Source organism: Rattus norvegicus, chromosome 8 (assembly GCF_021556685.1).
Source record: "Rattus norvegicus strain SHRSP/BbbUtx chromosome 8, alternate assembly SHRSP_T2T, whole genome shotgun sequence".
Lineage (NCBI taxonomy): Eukaryota > Metazoa > Chordata > Mammalia > Rodentia > Muridae > Rattus > Rattus norvegicus.
The window spans coordinates 61347757-61372961 of NC_141541.1; the positions used below are offsets into that span (position 1 = coordinate 61347757).

Genomic DNA, 25205 nt, shown 5'->3' on the forward strand with positions numbered 1-25205 from the left:
ACTAAGTTACTCATCTTCACTAACTACAAAATAGTATAAGTTTTAAAACATCCCCTTTAGAATCAGTGAAAGAACTGGAAGAGCTTGAAGGGGCTCGAGACCCCATATGTACAACAATGCCAAGCAACCAGAGCTTCCAGGGACTAAGCCACTACCTAAAGACTATACATGGACTGACCCTGGACTCTGACCTCATAGGTAGCAATGCATATCCTAGTAAGAGCACCAGTGGAAGGGGAAGCCCTGGGTCCTGCTAAGACTGAACCCCCAGTGAACTAGACTATGGGGGGAGGGCGGCAATGGGGGGAGGGTTGGGAGGGGAACACCCACAAGGAAGGGGAGGGGGGAGGGGGATGTTTGCCCGGAAACCAGGAAAGGGAATAACACTCGAAATGTATATAAGAAATACTCAAGTTAATAAAAAAAAAAAAAAAAAGCTATCCAAAGAAAGCAAAAAAAAAAAAAAAAAAAAAAAATCCCCTTTAGCTATTAGACCAAACCATGTATGGTGGCAGAAGTTATTAGCGTGTAAGATAAAAAGGTAACATCCTAACCAAGTAAGATAGCTGACAGCCATTTAAACTGCCATATCTGTAACACCTCTGAGGACATGTTAAAAGTCAGAGACAAGCTAAGGTGGTGGCACCATGAGTGAACTCAGAAGCAACATATGCTTTGCTCAGCAAGCATGATGGAGGAACTGAGTTCAGATTCCCAAAATCCAGATAAAAAGCTAACTAAAAATGCATGCCTACATTCCCAAGTGCTGGGAATAAGGGGAAACAGAAGAATCTCTTGAGCTCACTGGCCACCCCCAGTGGAAAAAAAACAACAATAAAAATAAACCTTTATAAAACAGTCTAGTAATAATAAAGGCAAAGAATAAAAAGGAAACCAACTAATTGCTCTAACATATCTAAATATGATAAATGACAAAGAAAAAGAGAAGAGTGCAAAGGGGTGGATATCCTTGAGTAGGGATAACAGAAATAGCTACACAGATAACTGTGGGAAAAGCATTATACCGGAAACTGACATAAAAGACACTAAGGCTCAACAGCATGTACGAGATGCGCAGGCACACACAAACACACAAACGTACATGCACACACACACACACGAGGGGGGAGAGCGCATGCAATAAGAGTTGGCCTGGAACAAGGGGGTTGGGGGTTGGGGGGCGGGAAATGGAGAAAGTGTATAGAGTTATCACTGACTGAGCTGAGAGGCCCTCACAGATCTGACTTAAGTTTTAAAGGATCATTCTGCCTGTTAGACTGAGCAGACCATAGGAGAATTAGAGCAGAGGAAGGGCCTGAAAAGCAACAGACCTTACTTGCCTCTGTACCAGCTGTCACAGCCCAGCTCTTCAATGCTTCAAGTTATAAAACAAAGGATTTGCTTTACCCTTTCATTAAGCCTTCAAACCTAGTGATCAACAGACATGTGCAGAAGGCCACATAAGGAAGCAATTTCCTCTTTGGGAGAAACAGACTAGTAGAAGTTAAAAATTTCCAGCTAAGTAAATTTTTGAGAATAAGAAATTTCACTTGCAAATACGATCACATACCCAATAAATTCACATTAGGCTTAATCCTTAGAAAGATATTCTTTCTGTTATTTCAGATTGCAAAAAAATTGAAGACTCTTAAAAAATTCTCAGTGATTCCTTAAAATATGAGCATTTTTTACAAACCATGAGCTCTTCCCAATTTAGGAATTTTAACTAATTTCCAGCTTCATACTTGTTAAGATGTATATCAAAGGCATATGAAATACAAAAGCTTGGTTCTGCTGTCCCCTAGTGGAATCACTTTGCTATCTAGAATAAGTCAGACTTTTGAGAGCTCCAAGCATTCCTGGTACTCTAGAACAGGAAACAGCCATAGAAAACTCCCACTTTGTACCCTAGCCTCCCTACTTCCCACACACACAGGGCTTATCTAGTCTGTGCCTTCTTTCTAATTACAAATTTTCTGTATTTCCAACTGTAAAACTTTAATTTAAAATAAAAGAATTCAGGCTCGTTACTACCAAAACCTGCAAGCCTTAAAGACTTCAAGTGGCAAAATGAGCCACAAGATAAATCACTATAAACTATCTTCACTCACTTGTCTCAAAAAGAACTTCATTTGTTAAGTGGATTAAGGGAAACTTTTCTTTGGTATAGATCCAATGGATTCATTTAAAAAAATTAAAGAATTCAGTAAAACAGTAAATACTCAAAGCATAAACACCTGGACCATCTTTTATTTTTCCTTGGTGAGTCACAAAAAGATAAATATGCCAGATTCTCCAACTTCGGTAATTTTTCTAACAAATCCACTTTTTTATATTTATTTATTTATTAATGTTCGATTCCAAAAGCAAACACTTTCTGGCAACCTGGTTTTAATTACAGCCTAACACAGGATTTTAATTAGTTTAATTTTTTAATTTAGCCTTTATTCAACTCAATTATTCAGTCTCATGACCCACGAAGCTTTCTCATTATCTCTTAATGGCCATTTTAAACCGGCAAAAAAAAAAAAAAAAAGAACCAGCAAGCATTACATGTGCTACCTTTCCATTGACTGTGTACATCTGAAACAGTCAATTCAGAATTTGTTGCTTATGTAACATGAAAGGTCATGCTTCTACTTTAAAAGTTAATGACTGTTACAAAGCACATTATTCTTTAAATAAATATATACATATATATATATATATATATTTCTCTTCAGACTCAGCATTGCAGTGTTGTTCCAAGTCTCTATCTACAACCATCAAGATCCAATTTAATGCTCACCATAACATGTTCTACTACATTGTATTTCCACCAACTTCTCCAAAACTACAAACCTGGAACACTTTCTTTTCTTGAATCATTTCTTGATGTATACTGAAACACATTAATCTCACAGAGAAATTCAAAATACTGCTAAATATACTCTATGAAGGAATCAGTCTCCAATTTCCACATCACACCACAAGCACAGGTAAAAGGCCTGTAATCACTCACTTTCTAGTCCAGTATGTTTACAAGACACCATATATAGCCATTCCTATCAAAGACCTAAAGGACCACACAAATGCAGATGTGAGTGGGTACATGCACCGATTTTTACAAACTACATGCCTACTGAAGGGAATTAAGGCATTGGGGAAAAGATTTATACCACCAACTTCCACTAAGACTTCTCAAAAGATCTCACTATGAAAAAACAATCCAAATGTGAACCCAGATTATTAAGGTCCACCTTCTTAAGAAACTGGAAACAGCTAGTGAGATGGTTTGGTGGGTAAAGGCTCCTGCCACCAAAGTCTGGTAACCTGAGCTCAATCCCTACAATCCAGTGAAAGTGAACCAGAAAGCTGACCCCACAACGTTGTCCTCTATCCCCACTGTCATTCATGTGTCTCACATATATACCACACACTTACACACATATACACACTAGAGTTATAAACATAATACCTCATACTATGTGTCCCATATCTCTTAGCTCTCAAGAGAAAACAAATCTTAATGGCTAGTCTGTCTCGTGCAGTGCTATCTCCACAGAACCCAGTCTCAATTCTCACTGCTTATTTAAAATGTCATTAATTCCAACTCAGGGACTTCCTTTTGTAACTTGTACTGTAAAATATGGTTGCCATTACATCTTCCCTTTTTTGTTCTTAAAAGAAATATTACATATTTCAACACTTTACTGAAATGCCATTCATCTGTTTTCCATGTTTTATAGTTCTCTATACATCATATGTACATGTTCATGAGAGTGTATGCATGTGAAGGGCAGAAATTGCCATTAAGACTCCTCACCAGCTGTTCTCCATCTTACTGTCTGAGCAGTCCTTACTGAACCTGGAGCTCATCTTCAGCAGACTAGCTGGCCAATAAGCTCTGGAGATCTACCTGCCTCACCCCACAGCACTAAGAAAACAGACGCATGTCGCTTTCCAAGTGTTTGTAGTGGGTACCAGGGATTCGAACTCAGGTCCTCATACAGGAACAGCAGGCACTAAAGTCCTTGCACATGCTAGGACAAGAATTCTTCCACTGAACCATATCCTCAGTGCTCTTATAACTTCTTTTTAAAGCAGGATTTAAATTGCCTAGCTTGCCTTGAACTTTAATATTCTTTGCCTCGGCCTTCCATTCCTCAACTAAAAGCCGCCACATCCAGATTCCATCTCTGTACTTTTCTAAGATCAACTTCTGGACAAAGAATTATTAAGACAAAAGAAGTATTGTAAGACTTCTGAGAAGCATTGTGACCCAGAAAGCTGTTAGCCATTTATAATTCAATAAATTTCACTGCAATTTCAATAATACTAACATTACATAACCCTTTTTATTCATTTAGATCCATTTTTTATTTACCTGTGACTTTGTTTTATATTCTATACATTTCTCCTATAGCTATTTGGCCAGTATAAGGTACTTCAAATGGAATAAAAAAAAAAAAACAAAACAAACAAACAAAAAAAAAAACCCAGGAAACAAACAAATGAAAAAACATCACTGGGAGAGACCTTGACAAATGCCTTTAAGTCTCTTTCAGAAAAAGAAATCTGACTCATACCAACCGTGTCCCTTATTAAGCCCTAGACCATAGAAAGTAAGGGTGCAAGACCTAGACTAGAGAATTCAGACTATCTGAACTCAAATCTTGGCTATTTTTAAGCTTCAAACATTCTGCATAACTGCTTAAACAACTGACATCTTCATATGAAATGACAGAAGTTATGAAGATCCATTGAGATGATGTGCAGTAAGCAGTTCTTGGGAAAGTTTCAAATCTTTATAGATTGTTCTCAATTTTGACAGCCTTCAGGCTATAAGTTTTTTTTTTTTATTAACTTGAGTATTTCTTTTTTTTTTTTTTTTTTTTTTTTTTTGAGCTGGGGACCGAACCCAGGGCCTTGCGCTTGCTAGGCAAGCGCTCTACCACAGAGCCAAATCCCCAACCCCGAGTATTTCTTATATACGAGTGTTATTCCCTTTCCCGGTTTCCGGGCAAACATCCCCCTCCCCCCTCCCCTTCCTTATGGGTGTTCCCCTCCCAACCCTACCCCCATTGCCGCCCTCCCCCCCATAGTCTAGTTCACTGGGGGTTCAGTCTTAGCAGGACCCAGGGCTTCCCCTTCCACTGGTGCTCTTACTAGGATATTCATTGCTATCTATGAGGTCAGAGTCCAGGGTCAGTCCATGTATAGTCTTTAGGTAGTGGCTTAGTCCCTGGAAGCTCTGGTTGCTTGGCATTGTTGTACATATGGGGTCTCGAGCCCCTTCAAGCTCTTCCAGTTCTTTCTCTGATTCCTTCAACGGGGGTCCTATTCTCAGTTCAGTGGTTTGCTGCTGGCATTCGCCTCTGTGTTTGCTGTATTCTGGCTGTGTCTCTCAGGAGCGATCTACATCCGGCTCCTGTCAGTCTGCACTTCTTTGCTTCATCCATCTTGTCTAATTGGGTGGCTGTATATGTATGGGCCACATGTGGGGCAGGCTCTGAATGGGTGTTCCTTCAGTCTCTGTTTTAATCTTTGCCTCTCTCTTCCCTGCCAAGGGTATTCTTGTTCCCCTTTTAAAGAAGGAGTGAAGCATTCACATTTTGATCATCCGTCTTGAGTTTCATTTGTTCTAGGCATCTAGGGTAATTCAAGCATTTGGGCTAATAGCCACTTATCAATGAGTGCATACCATGTATGTCTTTCTGTGATTGGGTTAGCTCACTCAGGATGACATTTTCCAGTTCCAACCATTTGCCTACGAATTTCATAAAGCTGTTGTTTTTGATAGCTGAGTAATATTCCATTGTGTAGATGTACCACATTTTCTGTATCCATTCCTCTGCTGAAGGGCATCTGGGTTCTTTCCAGCTTCTGGCTATTATAAATAAGGCTGCGATGAACATAGTGGAGCACGTGTCTTTTTTATATGTTGGGGCATCTTTTGGGTATATGCCCAAGAGAGGTATAGCTGGATCCTCAGGCAGTTCAATGTCCAATTTTCTGAGGAACCTCCAGACTGATTTCCAGAATGGTTGTACCAGTCTGCAATCCCACCAACAATGGAGGAGTGTTCCTCTTTCTCCGCATCCTCCCCAGCATCTGCTGTCACCTGAGTTTTTGATCTTAGCCATTCTCACTCGTGTGAGGTGAAATCTCAGGGTTGTTTTGATTTGCATTTCCCTTATGACTAAAGATGTTGAACATTTCTTTAGGTGTTTCTCAGCCATTCAGCATTCCTCAGCTGTGAATTCTTTGTTTAGCTCTGAACACCATTTTTTAATAGGGTTATTTGTCTCCCTGCGGTCTAACTTCTTGAGTTCTTTGTATATTTTGGATATAAGGCCTCTATCTGTTGTAGGATTGGTAAAGATCTTTTCCCAATCTGTTGGTTGCCGATTTGTCCTAACCACAGTGTCCTTTGCCTTACAGAAGCTTTGCAGTTTTATGAGATCCCATTTGTCGACTCTTGATCTTAGAGCATAAGCCATTGGTGTTTTGTTCAGGAAATTTTTTCCAGTGCCCATGTGTTCCAGATGCTTCCCTAGTTTTTCTTCTATTAGTTTGAGTGTGTCTGGTTTGATGTGGAGGTCCTTGATCCACTTGGACTTAAGCTTTGTACAGGGTGATAAGCATGGATCGATCTGCATTCTTCTACATGTTGACCTCCAGTTGAACCAGCACCATTTGCTGAAAATGCTATCTTTTTTCCATTGGATGGTTTTGGCTCCTTTGTCAAAAATCAAGTGACCATAGGTGTGTGGGTTCATTTCTGGGTCTTCAATTCTATTCCATTGGTCTATCTGTCTGTCTCTGTACCAATACCATGCAGTTTTTATCACTATTGCTCTGTAATACTGCTTGAGTTCAGGGATAGTGATTCCCCCTGAAGTCCTTCTATTGTTGAGGATAGTTTTAGCTACCCTGGGTTTTTTGTTATTCCAGATGAATTTACAAATTGTTCTGTCTAACTCTTTGAAGAATTGGGATTGGTATTTTGATGGGGATTGCATTGAATCTGTAGATTGCTTTTGGTAAAATGGCCATTTTTACTATATTAATCCTGCCGATCCATGAGCATGGGAGATCTTTCCATCTTCTGAGGTCTTCTTCAATTTCTTTCCTCAGTGTCTTGAAGTTCTTATTGTACAGATCTTTTACTTGCTTGGTTAAAGTCACACCGAGGTACTTTATATTATTTGGGTCTATTATGAAGAGTGTCGTTTCCCTAATTTCTTTCTCGGCTTGTTTCTCTTTTTTGTAGAGGAAGGCTACTGATTTATTTGAGTTAATTTTATACCCAGCCACTTTGCTGAAGTTGTTTATCAGCTTTAGTAGTTCTCTGGTGGAACTTTTGGGATCACTTAAATAAACTATCATATCATCTGCAAATAGTGATATTTTGACTTCTTCTTTTCCGATCTGTATCCCCTTGACCTCCTTTTGTTGTCTGATTGCTCTGGCTAGAACTTCAAGAACTATATTGAATAAGTAGGGAGAGATTGGGCAGCCTTGTCTAGTCCCTGATTTTAGTGGGATTGCTTCAAGTTTCTCTCCATTTAGTTTAATGTTAGCAACTGGTTTGCTGTATATGGCTTTTACTATGTTTAGGTATGGGCCTTGAATTCCTATTCTTTCCAGGACTTTTATCATGAAGGGGTGTTGAATTTTGTCAAATGCTTTCTTATGAAGATCCATTGAGATGATGTGTAGTAAGCAGTTCTTGGGAAAGTTTCAAATCTTTATAGATTGTTCTCAATTTTGACAGCCTTCAGGCTATAATTTTTTATTTTTATTTTATCTGTTTGTTTGTTGTGCATGCACATATGAGGAAGAGAGTGTGTACATGCCATAGAGTCTTTGTAAGGGTTAGAAGCCAACTTTTCAGAGGTGGCTCTTACCTTCCTCAAGCAAAGGAAGAGGGTGTCTATTGCTTCTGCTGATGCACAGGCTAGCTGGTTTGCAAGTTTCTGAGCAAATCCCCTATCTTTGTCTCCTATCTTACCACAGGAATACACTGAAATGAGCACCCCTGTATTAGGCTTTTTAAGTGGATCAAGGGATCAAACTCAGGATTTTAGACTTGTATGGCAAGCACTCTAATCCCTAGCCCATCAGGCTGTTATAAACTCAAAGTAAATTAGGTGTTAACTCAACACCTAATTGTTCCATTGTTACCTGCAGCTACAGCAAAAGCATGCTATGTTATTAAACAGTACAAAAAGCAAAGAAATAAGCCCGCATACCTACCTGGCAGTTCTACCAGCTCTGTGAATATACGTGTTGGCATCCTCTGGACAATCAAACTGAAGGACCCAATTCACAGCTGGAAAATCTTTATAAAAGAAATATCAGGGAGGGTCAGACAATTTCAATATCTAGCCTTCTGTACTATTATTATTTTACAGTATTATATGTCAAGATTTTCTACCACATCTCACTAACAAAACTTTATTTAAAATATAATTAGTTGCATTAACAAGAAATTATATTTCCCTAATCTGACAAAGTGGACTAAAATTAGACTACTTCATAACTAAAGCAGAAACTATCACTCTTCATGGGGTTCCAGTGACCATAAGCTGATTTCTGGGTCTGAGAAGACGGTTCAGTTTGGCAAAGTGTCTGTCACACAGGCATGAGGGCCTTAGTTTGAATCCCTAGCACTCACATTTTTTTTAAAAAAAATTGTTTTAAGCATGAAAGCACTTGCCTCTAACTTCAGCTTGGGAGACAGGAATAAGAGGATTTGGGGTTTACTGGCTAGCTATTCTAGCAGATTCTGTGAACTTCAAATTCAGTGAGATACTATGTATTAAAAAGTAAGAAAGCATAGATGACATCAGACATCACCTCTAACCTCCACATCCTTTGCACACACACCAACATATACACAGACACACATTAGTTCAGAGAAGTTGATATGTTAAATATAGTGACTTTAAAAGTCAGAATGATTGGTCAAAAAATAGATTTCACTAATTTTTATTGCTAAATGAGTTACAATTTCAGTTTTCAAAGTTGTAAGAATTTTTCTTATCTTTTTAACATTTAATCTTTTTATCTTCCTTTGATGACTGTGAAGGCTTCTATATTATAATTTAATTATGAAACATAACAAGCTCACAGAAATGCAAATACTACACAAGGTTTCACCATCATCCATCATGTTCATCAACTTACCAATTAACACCCTCTAGGTAATTATATTTCCTGTGACCACAGTAATGGTATTCCAGGGATTCACTTACCCAATCCCCTGGCTGCAATATCAGTAGCAAAAAGGACTGCAGCCCTCTTTCGGACAAATTCATTGTAGACTTCCATTCTTCGCATCTGCTGCTGCCGGCCATGGAGAGCAAGGATAGAGATCCCTGGGCGCAGCCGGCAGAACACCCTGTACAGATACTGCACCTGGGCACAAGCACAAGGGGGAGTTTAGTGCTTCAGGATAGAGAACAAATTTTTTAAAGAAATGTAATCTAGCATTAAGGTCTTGCAACATTTTTGCATATATATTTTCTAAAAGAATTTTGATTTAAAAAAATTTACATTTCAATCACTAAAAATAAAATTTGAAAAAAGCTCTTACATTTTTAAATCTACTAAATTCTTTCCAATTTTGAATGGCTATAAGAATATAACCTCCATAGAACTTAATTTTAAAATAACTAGTTAACCATATAAATATCAGAAGAGTCTAACTAGAAAAGCTATGAGAATTACATGAAGAACTCATAATGGAAGAGAGGTTTGCTTCCTTCCTCTTCAACTTTCACTTCTTCCCCCCTCCCCCCCTCCCCCCTCCCCCCCCTCTCCCCCTCCCCCGGAGCTGAGGACCGAACCCAGGGCCTTGTGCTCACTGAGCTAAATCCCCAACCTTCACTTCTATCTCTTGACCTCATAGAACTGCGGCTTAAGTTTTAAGCTTGAAAGTCTTTCATTAATCACATTATAATTCATAAATTTCTGCAACAAAACATTCTTAAGTTGTACATTTAATTCCCTATAACAGGCAGTGTAAACTTTCCCCTCAAACTGAGAATTAATCATCCTAGCATTTAGCTGATTCCCCTTCCCCAAAAAAATAGGATTTGATAAATATCGTAGCCATAAATAAAATTTTATTATAAACATATTCAATGTATAAACCTAAAGAGTTAACTACTGTTTTAGTTTCTTCTTTACTATGTACTTGCTCCTAACTGGATACTGTTAGGCTGAGCCAGAATTCAACAGCATTTCTAACATATATAAAATTTGTTTATATAAATTTGTTTAAAAACTGGACCCAGAGGAAACAACCTTTTAAACTACAAAAATGCCAAAATCACAATATAAGGTGACTATTTTGCAAAAAGCTGGAATTAAACAAAAAACTAGTCATAAAGGTTATTTGCTTTCTAAACAACAAAACTCTCTATTAGAACACAGGGCTATCCCTAAATTCATAAACACCATTACTTCTGAAGGGAATTATGTGCCACCTTCCTTTTGGGGCCAACCACGACTGTTTTATTACTTCTATGCTCTCTAACACGCTGGAGCCAGGGCAGCTCTGACTCTTAGCCAGTGCAGTCAGAACAGTGGAAAAGGAGATGTGAAGACAAATCTGCAGGCCAGAGATGCACTGAGGCAAATTAGTTTTAGGAAAGGCATATACAGGAATTCAGTTAAATGACTTCATGAAAACTTTCTGTAATATGACTCTTTGGAATCAAGAAGAGACTTCAATTCCTGTTCTTTAAAACCAGTGAGGTGGCAGGTAAGACTCTAAGCACGGAATTTAACTCTTACTCACTGAAAGTCATTAGAGGAGACCCACCTAGGGAGCTGACAGTTCAGCACGGTCCAAACTGTACTAGAGCATGGCAGATGACAAGAAATTCTAAGGCTAACAAACTATCAAGAGTATCACTCTGGATGAAGACAGGAATTAAGGGTTACAAAAATGGAGAAACATTGGGGAAAGCAAAGCTGGAGACAGTAACTCTTGAAGTGTTCATATTTGAGAGGTCTCTTCAGACAACTGGATATTCTCAGGAGTCAGAGCTCAGGGTCAGGACTTGAGATTTAGATTCTGCAATTGACAGCTTTCAGACTGCATTCACACCCTGAAAATCATGAGATTACCTACAAAACATACGAAGAAAAGGGGGCGTCTAGAAGGGAGAGGTAAGAAGTACTCAATATTCCAGCAGTCAAACAGGAAAGACTAGCAAAATAGTTATAATAGATCAACCAGCAAGGTAGAAGAAAGACAAGCTAATGGATATAAAGTCAAAAGATTAGGTGGGGGGAGGGGGCTTCTGATAGGACAAGGAAGAACTGATAACTGAGCACTAACTGGAAAACTGCATCCTTTAAGAGCTAACTGAACCTAAGGTAAGGAACAGAACAGAAAGAGAAGAAGTAGATTCAACTAGTAAACCCAAGTCTTTAGAAGGCGTTGTTACAAAGAATGGAAAGGTAGGATCATTGGGTTTCCTTTTCATTCTCAGTAAGGGCAATTATCAACAAACAGGAAAAAAAAAAAAAATGGGTAAGACAAAGGGGCATTTGCTATACACAGCAAGGATACTTTGCAGATGAAAACAAAGCTTAGAGCATGCAGGATTGGTCGCTGGACAGTAAGTCTTGACTATTATCAATTTGATTAGTGGGAGAAGATTAATAAAGTACACCCACTGGATACATTTATGAGGGCTTTTCCAGAAAGAATTAGCTAAGAGGTAGGGGACTGAATGTGAGGTCCTCTAGACCAGGTCTTCTTTCTCTGCTCTCTGGCCATCAAGACATGAGCTGCTCTGCTCAGTCATACACATAGCCTGATGACAGACTGAAACCTCGAAAAGCATCAACTAAAATAATTCTTCCCTTAAGGTAAATCTGTCAAGCATTTTGTTCTGTGGTAAAGTCTAACTAACACACTGAAAGGCAAGTGCAAATGAGTAACTGCCGTGGCAAGAGAAAGAGCAGAAAGTTGAAATGAAAACAATTCTGCACATTATTTCTTATTTCCTAGTAACAAACCCAACTCCTCCCTAAGAAGTATAAGACTCTGAATAAGTACTAAGAATACCTGAAATCATGATTTCCACAGAAAAATTATAGGCTTCAATAGACAACAGAAACAAACCACCGTACCACAAGTTAGAAAGAAATTCACCTGCATGCTTAACATGCTAGGCTAGGACAGGGCAATAAATCTAGAGTTTATGGTAAGTCAGGAATCTTAACTATGCAGAGAAAGCAATCTATAAATCAATCATGATCTCTTCTCCTTAACAGAGAAATATCCTATTTCTCTCAGTCCCTTATTCCTAGTACAAGGTTAGCATTCATCAACTATGTATTAACCCAATAAGGACACAGACAAACTATTACAGAAGGATTTTTTTTTTTTAAGGAACAACTGTTTCTAAAAGGATTCTAAAAAGGACTTCCATGCAAAACAAATTAATTTGCCTTAAAAAGCACCAACTATTTACCCAGAGTCAGGCTAAAGGTATGTACAGCAAACATTCCAAGAAGAAATAAGCATGAACAAAAATTTGAGGCACAGAAAAAAAGGAAGAATTGCTACGTTATAAAAGCCTCAGTTTAGCCTAGCTAAGTTGTACCATGTTCCCAGTCACTACCGTCTACAGCAGTGCTGAAGAAATGACAGCAAAGGTTCTACCCTCACTGCGCTTCAAGTCTCATTCATAATTTCTTTTCCAACAAAAATACAGGATTATTATTTAAAGATCTGTCTCCTAGCACTGCTTAGAACAGAGAGTCATTATTTGTCTAACTGAAATCTGACAACTCAAGGACAGTGTTCTAACACAAATGCATTCAAAAGGAGCAATTAAAGAATCAATACCTCTTTGCAACTGGAGAAAAACACAATACTCTTCTTCGTTAGGTGGCTTCTCAAAAATGAAAACAGCACACTTATTTTTTGGTGCAGCTCACAAATTATATAGTTCTGTTCCAATGTAGCAGGGGTGCTTGTAGAATCAAGAAAAACAAATTATTTTAACAATGTCATATTACTTTTTTGAAATCAACACTAAAAAAAGAAATTTGGTGGTCCATTCTCCCAATTTCTGTCTCACAAACACTTCTTCCTCTGTTGTCCCCTATAAAGGAAGCTCACTGAATATATGAATATATTCAAAATCCTCTAGAAGTTATATGAAACACACACACACACACACACACACACACACACACACACACACAGAGTAGTACAAGATCTAGAAAGAGTCAACCACATAAAGAAGTTACCAACCACCATCTGTGAGAAGCAGCATGGAAAACTGCTGAGCTGACCACTAATGTCTACAACTCTATTGAGATTTGAGATTAGAGAAATACAAACATCCATCTAAGCAATTTAGACTTAACATATGCATATTCCATGGAAGGTTTTAAAAAGAAGAACATATATAAATATTGAACTCACATTAGTGATCATTTAGAGACAGTCTATGTAGCTGCACCCAACACTAAGATGGGTTAACGCACAAAGGTATGACGAAATGGCTAGGAAAATGGCAGGCAGGGAGCACACATGTAGCAGCTATAAAGAACTTACTATAGACATGACAGGAGGAGAAGCTCGTTAGGAAGAAAAGGTTCAACGGGAAGGGAAAGGAAATAAGAGAGAGTAATGCAAATATGTCTATATGTCTATATACATATGAAGTTGTGAATAAATAAAATTTTTTAAGAACTTATTGTAAAAATCTCAATTTGTTACATGTTTGAAAACTCATGATTGAAAAGTATATATGGATTTATTCTTGGAGAAATTCTTTTGATTTTATTCCAAATTAGTCTGGGTTATAAATATATATATGGCATCATTCAGAACCACGTGATTAAAAAAGACATCAACCCAAATAAAAAAGACATCAACCCAAACATCTATTACTAAGGAACTTGTGGAATGAACTATTAAACACAGCACCATAAGGTGTTATGCAACTATAACAAAAAGTGTAACATATTTGTCTATCACTCTGGAGTGCCTTCTAGAATCTACCAATAAGTAAAAAAGCAAGTACAAAACAGACTGGTGATAAACACTATACACGCATACGCTTGCACAACCGAGTGTAGTCATCTTGTTTTAAGGAAAAGGACAGATAATCCAAAAACTGAAAGTCAAATACTTTCAGATACCAAAGGGGAAAAATGGTAAAAGAGAATTTATTAAAATTTAAATTTTCTAATTCATGATAAATGCCTATGTAAAGAAGAGGGAAGGAAAAGCCAGCTATTTAAAAAGCCAAGCTATATAAAAAAAAATGCAAACTAAACATTCAATACACAAATGTTCTCCATAAAACACAAAGAATACTTAGAAAAATACATATCAACAACTTAGGGAGAAAATAATAAAGTTCTCAACAGTCACCTGATCAAAAGCAATGTTCAGATGAAAACTGAACATAAACGATGTTCCACATCAAATAAGCAGACAAGATGCCCCCCACTTGCTGCTTATGAGAAAAATTCAAATGTGAGACAGGACACAACTGTACACTCCACTATACATTTAGGAGTCTCCAATATCAGGTTTTGAGAAATGATAGAGCCACTTTTGAAGAGACTTTCTTTCCCAAACCATTCTCGCCATCTAGTGCAGCAATCATACTCTGTGGCATTTATCCAAAAGAACTGAAAGATCAGTCCACACCAAAAAAGGAGGGAAAAACTGCACTCAGATGTTTAATAATTTTATTCCCAACAGCTACCACTTGGAATCAATCAAGATGGTTCATAATAAGTAAACGGATAAAATGCACCATATACAGATAATAAAGTAATTTCAGCACTAAAGTTTTCAGACTAAGGGTACAGCTCAGTGGAAGAACACTTGCAGGGCACATGCAAAGCCCTGGGTTCAATCCTGAGTACTACAAGTTTAAAACCCTTCAAATACCACTGACAAAGCCCAAATTGCCTACTGAACAATACATGTCGTCCCAATGCTATCTTGTTAAAGACAAAAGTAATCATGCTTACTTAGGACAAAAATAATCAATATTTTACAAAAGATACCTTGGTCTAAAATATCAAAGAAAAAATTAACTGTGCTTACTGAACTAAAAGATGGCTAATTAATTAAAAGCGTTTACTGTATAGCATGAGAACCTGAGTTCCAATCCCCAGAGCCCACATAAGAAAGGAGTATCTATATCCCTAGTGCTCCCACAAGATATAAAGGAGGAACAAAGAATGCTCAGAAGCTTACAGGTCAACTAGTCTTAGTTAGGGTTTTACTGCTGTGAACAGACACCATGACCAAGCAACTCATAAAAAACAACAATTAACTGGAGCTGGCTTATAGGTTCACAGGTTCAGTCCATTATCATCAAGGCAAGAGTGTGGCACCATCCAGGCAGGCATGGTACAGGCAGAGCTGAGAGTTCTACATCTTCATCTGAAGGCTGCTAATGAAGACTAACCTCCAGGCAGCTAGGGTGAGGGTCTTAAGCCCACGCTCACGGTGATAAAACTACTCTAAGGCATACCTTCTAATAGTGCCACTTCCTTGGACCAACATATAAAACAGTCACACTAATATATGCATCAAAAAATAATGTTTCAAACAAGGTAAAACCAAGATTGTCCTGACATCCATATGCATACCATGACATCCATGCACCAAAACACGTGGGTGCACACACATACACAAACACACATTATAACTGTGAATATTTCTTAGAACTGCTGGGCACATAAAAACTCCTTAAACCACAGATCACCAGGGAAACCAGTAATGTTAGTCACACAGAGTTGTCTCCTCAAAGGAGGGAAAGAGTATCTCTTTTCCACCCAGAAGGCTGGGAGTAGATGTTGTTAATGACCTGGTGACCTTTGCTATCTGTAGAGCCAGACCTCACCCAAATCCCCCAGAATGTTCATCCTAGACTCTACCTCCCTAGACCTTTATTGTTAGCTCTGCTTCTCAGCCAATGGAGCCCATCCTCAGAGCAGACAACCTACATGATCTAGTCTTGGTCAAGACCACATCAGATCCTAGGCCCTTAAGCTATTAGCATCCAGCTTCTGGGTCACATGTACTTGGAGTTAAGTTTCAATGTGACTATGCCCGTTTGCACCAGGGATTGTATTATACCGGGAAGTTTTTTTCCAAAATTGTACTGTGTCTAAATATGCTTATAATAAACCTACTGATGTAAGAGTCTCTAGAGGTTTGAACTGCTATCAGCTGAGTTGGGTTGAACCAACTTTTCCTTCTTGCCTCTTGCAGTTCATTTCCCTGCCAACTGTGGCACTTGCAGCAACTCCCTCACCCCCAGCACTCCTCTCTCATTCCTTGATTTAAACAAAATCCCTACAAAACCACATAACAACTTTGTTTACCAGAAAAAAAAAAAAAAAAAAAACTCTTAGTCTCCCTATGGGCAAAACCCCATCAGGTATCAAATAAAACTTTTGACAGGGATTGCATATCAGATACCCTGCATATCAGGTATTTACATTATGATTTATAACATTAGAAAAATCACAGTTATGAAATAGCAAGGAAAATAATTATGGTTGGAGATCACCACAACATGAGGAACTGTATCAAAGAATCACAGAATTAGAAAGGTTGAGAAGGGCTGTTATAAGCCTTATTGTAAATTACACTCTCTGAGCAGTGTAACTTGGGAAGCACAGATTTATACATAACTACTCTACTAACAGTAAGATATGACTCCCCCTTGGGAGGCCCATATCCATGGGTGTTTCTTATGATTATTCTGGGCATCTCCCTATGTGCTTAAGAGCTAAGCCAAAAATAGCTTTAAAAGAAGAAACTGTCATGTTTGCTTATCCGAAATTCCTTTCTGTGAGGTAAGGAGGTCCTAACTAGAAAACGAACTCTTTTGATTGGTGCCAGTGGCAGTGAGGAGTTATGTTTCTGTCCCTGTCACTACCTTAGGAAATACCCCATGATCTCATAAAATTCCTTGGAAACTCTTTGAAGACAATAACTTCAAAAACCACCCAAATCATATACAAAGACAATGACGAGCTACTCTCCTTTGAGAAGCCCATATGACCTCATAAAACCACACTTTAATATCTTTAATTTTTCCTCGTTGCCTTTTTCTCTTAACCTCATACTGAAAATTTATATTATACATATCTTTTAATAAACTGCTTTGTAATATCCAGTGCTGAAATTATTTTCTGCACCAAACCCAAGAATTCTGTGTTTGCCTAAGTAGACATCTCTAATAGAGCTCAGGCCACTACCAACAATGTTTGACTTTGACTCAGCATTTGCTATCCTCCTCCACAAACTGATCCTCTCTCCCTCACTTACGGTGGAAGTGGTTGCTAACATCTTATCAAAAAACATTTGTTCTCCAGACCACATTTTCAGAACTGTTACATTAAAATATTCTCACAGTTAAACATATATGCAGAATTTAAGTAATTTTAATTAGCTATTAGTAGTATGCTCTGTGTATCTAGTAACAAAAAGCATATTACACACAAAATAAAAGCTTAAGAATATTAATTCTTGAACTAAGAAGATGGTTCAGGGAGAGAGAAATCCTACCTATATTTTGCTTTCTCATGAACCCAGACATACTCAGGGTCTTTCAAACTCAAGCGCGCAAGGTCCTTCACAGATTTGGTCTGTGTAGCTGAGAACAGCAAAGTCTGGCGTTTCTTGGGAAGATTTTCAATGATAGCATTCATGGTATCAGCAAAGCCCATATCTAAGATTCTGTCTGCCTCATCAAGAACTGCAAAAGAAAAGTGCAAGTTACTCTATAATATTCAAATAATATATTAAGCTAAATGCAATTTAGTGCACTGCTTAGAATCCTAAAGCAGAAAAAGACACTGGCTGAGCTAAGGGTACAGTTCAGTAGTAGCTCAATTGCCTAGCATTTGCAGGTACACGTGCAAGGTGCTGCATTCAAATCCCAGAGTCACAATTTAAAAAAAAGTAATATAGTAGAAAATTGATCATATCTAAACAAATAAAACCTACTGCTAAATTTACATAGTATGTTGTTAATCTCTTACTATTGACAGATCAATCACAGTTACATGCAAGTTTAAAACTAGGGGCAACTGAATAAAGGACAATACAGAAACATTTCCACTCTAACTTTTCTGTAAATACAAAAGCATGCAAAAAAGAAAAGCTATTAAAACGCCCAAGAAGTAGCCTTTCCATGCAAAACAGAAGTTCATCAGAACAAATGACAATCTGACCAGGGAGATGGCTCAGTGCATGAGCACTTGCCATGCAAGCATCTAGAGTCCAGATCTCCAGCACCACACAAAAGCCAAGTCCCAGCACTCAGGAGAGAGATGGAGCCCAGGCCATCTGATCAGCTGTACTTGCCTATCCAGTGTGCTCTATGGTCACCGAAATACACTGCCTCGGGAAACAAAGTGGAAAGGTGACACCTGCCATCAATCTCAAGACTTCATATGCTCCCACACTGGTGTGGACACAGATACAAGACACGCACACGCACATGTGCCAGAAAGAAAAAAGAAAAAAAAAAAAAAAACTATCAATGCCTAACACTCACGTACCTAGTTAAGTACATTAGATTCCCTAAATGTTCCCTGTCAATTAAAGAAAAAAATAGCAATCCTGTACTCTTCCTAGTTTAAGAGTCCAAATGTCAAAATAAAAGAACAAATCTAATATGACACTGCCGATATTAAATCTCGGAAGGGCTTTCTCAGGAATGAGCTGAGATTTTGGAGTTTTGGTTGGTTTTGTTTGTTGGTTTGCTGGTTGGTTGGTGTTTGTTTTTTAACAGAAATCATAATACCCACCTAACATCTGAAGATTGGTGGCATGAAAACAGATTGTTTCATCCATGTGTTGAAGAAGTCGACCTGGTGTGCAAACGAGTATATTTATGTTGTTGATCCTCTCAGCTTCATGTTTTAGATCCTGCAAATAGTTGTTTCTTTGGTTACACACACATGCCTCACAGCAGCCTGTACACAACTGTACAAGCCACCTGCACATAGAACATCATTGGAGCAGTTTAGACACTTAGAAATAAACACCATGTCTCTCTTTCAGTTCTGTAGCATACCTACCACATTTCCAAGACCCTAGAGAAGGGGAGGGGGCAATAGAGGGGAGGGGTTTGTAAGTGTGGGACAGGGCGGGAGTTTGGGGGGACTGTGATCAGGATGTAAAGTGAATAAAAAATAATTATTGGGGAAAAAAAAAGCTATTCATCATACCCAGGATTCTGAGGCTAAAATAAACTAACAAATGACTGTGCCAAGACTTAATTTCCTATTAAATCAGTAAAATGGTCTTAAAAATTATAATTATTCCAACTCTTTAAGTCAGGACTAGAGGCACTGAACAGTCTCTCCCATACAACTTCCATATTTTATTGGGGTGGGGGGAGCTAACTAAAGCAGTTTACAGTTTATAGGTTCTCATCTTGAGACAAGAACCACCAGATGTTATTAAATGTTAAAGACAAGTAGCAGGTCCAAAAGTAGGGTTTGTGATACTACCTCTTCCTTGCTTGTGTACACCTGCATAGAAATTTAAGAACTAATTATCCTCACAGTCCAGAAGTGGCCATAGCAGATACAACCATCTCAGATGTACTAAAAAGTCAACAAAAGTTGGCCAGGTTTTACCATAATACCATGATTAAATACATATTTTTCAAAGCAATCATCTTCCCTTCATGTGGTATTGACACAGCAGTGTTTTTTTAAACTATTCAGACTCTTAAACACTCTATTAAAAGGTACTATGTCCACATACTGTAACGTTCTCTTTCCCAAAGCAAGCAGTAGGTTTGCCTCATGAACTCAGAGGCTGACAAAAGTAGACTTTCTGGACTATGTGGATGGCACACACCGAGGCCCCCTCCAAAAGAACAATCCGTTTGTACGAGTCCTCCATCCCCTCCCCCCATCACCTGCATAGTGATGTTAGAGGAAAGGGCAGATAAGGACGAACCTTCCCACCAATGATGAGACCAGCTGAAAAATCATGGTTCTTTCCTACTTTGCGTAGAACCTCAAATGTCTGATAGGCCAGTTCTCGAGTAGGTGATATTATCAGAACTCCCAGGCCGTCTGTTGAAGTCCACTGCAGGCGGTATAAGGCTTCCAATACCTTGAAGATGAGAGCAAACTGTACTTAATAAGATTAGAAAAAATCTTTGTATTTTGACTCGTCTCAACTTTTCCCTTCAAATCAAAAACATCATCAAGCAAAAGGCACTCCTCTCGCAAGTTTTATCCAGTCTGAGAGAGGCATTTTCTTCCAACAGAAGCATCCAACGCCAATTAAAGGGGAAAGAGAAGCCCTAAGGCAACTTCAATGTCAGAGTCAAAAACCAGAAGACCAGCGATTGGAACAGGGCATGTATAACCCTGACCACTGAAACAGGGACAAGAAAGTTACTTTCTAAACAGAAATCACATTAGAATCTGTATAGCTGTTACAGTTTTATACTGATTAAACTCCCTAGATGTACAAAAATAATGCTATAACAACAACAACTAGGATTTAAGAGAAAACTAGTTTTGAGGCATCTGGAACAAATGATTTGCCAGATGTTTTTGTAGGAACCAAATTAGAAAACCAACTGAGCAACTAAGATGTAAGTGAGTTCCTAAGCAGTTCTACTATCCTGCTACTACAAAAGATAGCTAGCTACTAGTGTTCCAGAAATTTCTCAATACCCAAATCCCCTTCATGTGAGCCACTGTAGAACACTATCTTCCAAAAGTAACAATCGTCACCTTCATCAGAACGGCTGTAACTACTGCCTGAGATAGGGTTTCTGTTTTTTGTTTTTGATGTTCGTTTAGCAGAAAGTGGGACATTCACCAGACTGAGGTTCTGGCCACTCGCTCCTGAGCCTCACCCACAGTCTCCTGTACATCATCTTCCCTAACTGTACATGACCTTAGGGTCTCAAGAGGTACTAGAGTATGCAGACACAGTGGGCTAACTGAAGGGAAGCTGTCAGTGCGGCTATGGGAATGTCATAAGCCATGCTGGGACGACTTTTCAATGGCCCAGTTGCTTTGAAATTATCCATCCTGTTGAAGGAACCCATCACTCAAGCTCTGTAAGTAAACCCAAGAAATTCACTGACTCTCAAAGTTGAACTTTAGTGTAATCACACTGTTTGTTTTCTTGGTAGTGTCTGTAAGGTAGGAATATATATTCATTTACATCTCCCTGGGGAAAGCATTCTCACAACACGAATATATATTTCAGCCTTATCCTACAAAAATGGCAAACTCAAATACCACTGGCAGGCTTGCAAGGGTGAGAGCAGAAACAGCTTTCCCCACGGGGTCTCCTGGGAATGACATCAAATGGAATAACCCAAGCAGACAGAACAGGACCGTTCTACACCACCACCACAGAGTGTCCACCTCCCTCAGAAGGCAATGGCTTCTAAAGCTTACTGACTCATTCACCACAGTACGTTACTGAGTGCCTCCCATGGGCAAGGCACTGTGAGAGAAGCTAAGGAGTGTGAGGTCGGGAAAAGAACAAGATAGATGTGGCTCCTGTCTGGTCAGGAACGCCAACGTGAAACAACTGTTTACATAACCATCTGCTTTGTTGTAGGTACAGGATGTCATAAAATCATATAAAAGAGGCTCTGATCCACAACACGTGTACTTACTGGAACGAGAAAAGCCAAAGTCTTGCCAGACCCAGTTTTGGCAGCTCCAAGCACATCTTTACCTTGCAAAGCCAACCCTATGGTCTGCTTCTGTATCTCTGTTACCAAGCGGTATTGCGCTTCTTGCAAACCTAGCAGTGTGGAGAAGAGAAGAGAACTCTTAATGGATGAAGCCACAGGCTTGACGGTGTGTTCCTATCACAAACAAATGTCTGAAAGTTCTTCTGTTCTACCCTGACGCAAATCACAAACAGGCAAAGAACAGCTCACTTAATTTTGAGGGTCTGGTGGCTCATAGCTAGACTTCCAAACCCATAATCACTGAGGCCTATAGCCTGAAAACTAAAAGCTTCTAACTGCAAACTTTCAATGTTGCAGGCAATAGGTGCGTGAGATGGTTCATCAGGTAAAGCCCTTGCTGTGTGAACCTGACGACCTAAGTTTAATCCCCAGGATCATATGAAAGGAGAAAACTGACTTCACAAAGTTGTTCTATCACAGCCACATGAACACTGTGGCATTCACAACCCCTCCAACACACACACTCCAGTAATAATAATAATAATAATAATAATAATAATAATAATAATAATAGTTTTGTTTTAAGCGAGACTACCTGTTCTTTTGTTCAAGATAGAGGCTTATCTAAGGACTTAGACAATATGCAGAATGGATGAACCTAGAATAAATTATATTAAATGAAACAAGCCTGGCACAGAAAGACTGCCAGATAATCTAATGTTTATAAATCCTAAAAACAAAAAGAATGTTACCAAAAATTGGGGGAGTGAAGAGATAGAAAGCGATTACTCAACACAAAAGTACACAAGTTGAAATGGGTTCAAGAGCTATATTGTGGGCTGAGGAAATATATTATAGGTCGGGAACAGCTCAGTTGGTAGATGGATGAAGCCCAGGGTTTAAAGCCTATGATGCCAGTAGGGATGTAGAGAATGAAAGATCAGAAGTACAAGGTTATCCTCAGCCACATAGCAATGGTGGTATTAAAGCCAATCTGGAATATATCAGGCCTATCTCAAAATAAAAAAGATATATTTTACATCACAATATCACAATAACTATAATTTGTTATAATTTATGCGTTTATGCTTGAAAGTTGCTGAAAGTAGATCTTTTAAAATGAACAGAATCATCAAGTTCATTCAAAATGTTCAGAGCTTCCTGGTCCTTTTTAACTTATCTTCAACCAATCCAGAAAGAATAGGAAATAAAAATGGTTAGAATTCGGTGTTTTAGAGGTGGGTAGATGGTACATGCTTGGCAGGAGGATCACTGAGTTTACAGTCTGAACTGTAAAGGGAGTTCAAGGCTACCCTGGACTGAATAACAAAACCCTGTTTCAAAAAAAATTAAACCTTGTAGTTATGGTATTTCATGAAACCAAAAATGTCAAAAGATTAATTTTTTTGCCGTTAACCTTTCTCTTCTCTAACAGCTGTTGGGCTAGAGAGACAGTTCAATCAGTAAGATGCATGAGGACCTGAGTCAATCCTCAGAACCTACAGAAAATATCACATATGGAGGTTTGTGCTTTTTCAACCTAGACTAGGAGAGAAAAACAGGAAGATTCTTGGGGCCTGCGGGCCAGCCAACCTAACCTAATTAGTGAGTTTCAAGTCACTGAGAAACCCTGCCTTAAAAGAGTGAAAAGTTTTCCTGAATATAATACCCAGGCTGGTGTCTAGCCTCCACACATATTCAGGCAGGCACATACACAAACATACATGTGCATTTTTTTTAATTTTGAAAAGATATGAATAAATCTAACAGTGTATCCTAAAATGACCACATGTACTTACCTTTCAACGTTTTTTTGGATAAAGGGAAATCTGAAAATCTTGTAATTTCATTTACATTTATCTGGAAAAAAAGATTATAAAAAGAGAAAATGTCAGATAAGACAAGAGATACTAGATGATTCATTAGTTTCATAAAACAACTCCCCCTCCCCCTACATTGTATTACCTAGCTCATCCTCCATGTAACAAATTTAGAATCATCCCATCACTTCTAAATAAAAGCCATTTATTCAAATAACATGAAGTCCCATGGAGGAGCCTCAGCTGGCAGATACTCTTCCAAGCAGGACTTAAGATGTGTTTCTCCTTCCTTACTTGTGGTACACTAACTAATGAGCCTCTTCCATAGGATACAGAATACCTAAAGGAAGAAAGCGTGATAGGCAATAGTGATTGTTAACGTGAAACAATACAGAATGACCCAGGAAACAAACTTTTAAGCATGTCTGACACGGTTCCTAAATTGGGTTAACTAAGGCTGGAGACTCCTAAGTGCAGGCAGCACCAGCATTCACCTGTTCCCTATCCGTGGACAAAACATGAGCAGCCACTAGAAATTAGCAGCAATTAAGAAGAGACCAGCATCACTGAGGTGAAATCTGGCAATTGTTCTCTGAGAACACTAAGAACTGTTCCAGAGAGAGCCAAGGTTGTACCTCATGCAGCAGCTGTACTTGGTAAGGTATAAAAATCACCCAGTTGGCACTAATTTTGAAGGTATGAAGGAGTCATGAAGAGCAACTGAGGCATGGGACTGTGAAGAGGTCATGGAAAGCCATTGGTGAAGGTGCAGCCTCAGTGGCAGTTGATAGAACTGAAAGGGGCATGCAAAGAAGGTGAGGCGTGGCACCATGAAGAGAGCCTATGAGAGGCTATATGTGAAGCCTAGTTGTAGTGAAAGACCCCAGTGTATTGGAGATGCCAGTACCATGGGATGATCACAAAGAACAGCAGCAGCAGTGGAGTGGATCAGCCTGAGGTTAGAGTGCTGTAGAAGGCAGAGCTGAGGAAGTGAGGCCAGCCCTTTGGAGGAGCCCAGAAGATCATGTGTGGATCCCAGACATTAGACCAAGAAGCTGTGAGGTTGTAAGTTGTCTTGGAAACCCAAAGATGTTAAAGATGCCAGAGCTGTGGGATATCTGTTGAGAAAAGCTGCTAACAGGTAGTGGAACCAGCCCAGGAGAAGGAAGTTTACTGCAGTCAACAAAGATGAAAAAGGAGTGGAGACCTTAAAGACCACTTTGACATCAGACATGGAGATGCAGTTTGGAGTTTGCCCAGCTGGTTTCCTGACTTGCTTTGGAGATTATAGTTAAATGATTGGATGAATCTCAGATGGACTTTTAACATTGTTGAGACTGCTATAGACTATGGGGACCTTGGAAGTTAGATGAAATGTACTTCTTTAGTATGCTATGGCTAAATAGGGCCCTCATAGACTCATATATGAATAACCCCTATGGTGGTCAAGGAGTAGAATATGATGGTCTGTAAGTGCTTGGGCCAGGGAGCAGCATTATTAGATGGTCTGGCCCTGTCTGAGTAGGTGTGGTCTTGCTGGAGTAGGTGTGTCACTGTGGGAGTGGGCTTTAAGACCCTCATCCTAGCTTCCTGGAAGCCAGTATCCTGGTAGCAGCCTTCAGATGAAGATGTAGAACTCTCAGCTCCTCCTGCACCATGCCTGCCTAGATGCTGCCATGTTCCTGCCTTG

The 25205-nt window shown here is 38.9% G+C and overlaps 1 protein-coding gene across 2 annotated transcripts in view; it reads right to left on the minus strand.

Moving 5' to 3' along the window:
• Window positions 1-25205, minus strand: part of Ddx10 (DEAD-box helicase 10) — a 154706-nt gene that overhangs the window by 127468 nt on the left and 2033 nt on the right. For both annotated transcript variants that reach the window (XR_015626419.1, NM_001106820.1), the window contains exons 2-9: window positions 23495-23555; window positions 21675-21805; window positions 19982-20140; window positions 18817-18937; window positions 17570-17759; window positions 12860-12986; window positions 9243-9405; window positions 8242-8326 (exon numbers count right to left, since the gene is read on the minus strand). Coding sequence is in view for 1 of the 2 variants with exons in the window: in NM_001106820.1 (NP_001100290.1) it covers window positions 8242-8326; window positions 9243-9405; window positions 12860-12986; window positions 17570-17759; window positions 18817-18937; window positions 19982-20140; window positions 21675-21805; window positions 23495-23555 (1037 nt within the window). In the remaining variant the exon portion in view is untranslated. The remainder of the gene's footprint in view (window positions 1-8241; window positions 8327-9242; window positions 9406-12859; window positions 12987-17569; window positions 17760-18816; window positions 18938-19981; window positions 20141-21674; window positions 21806-23494; window positions 23556-25205) is intronic.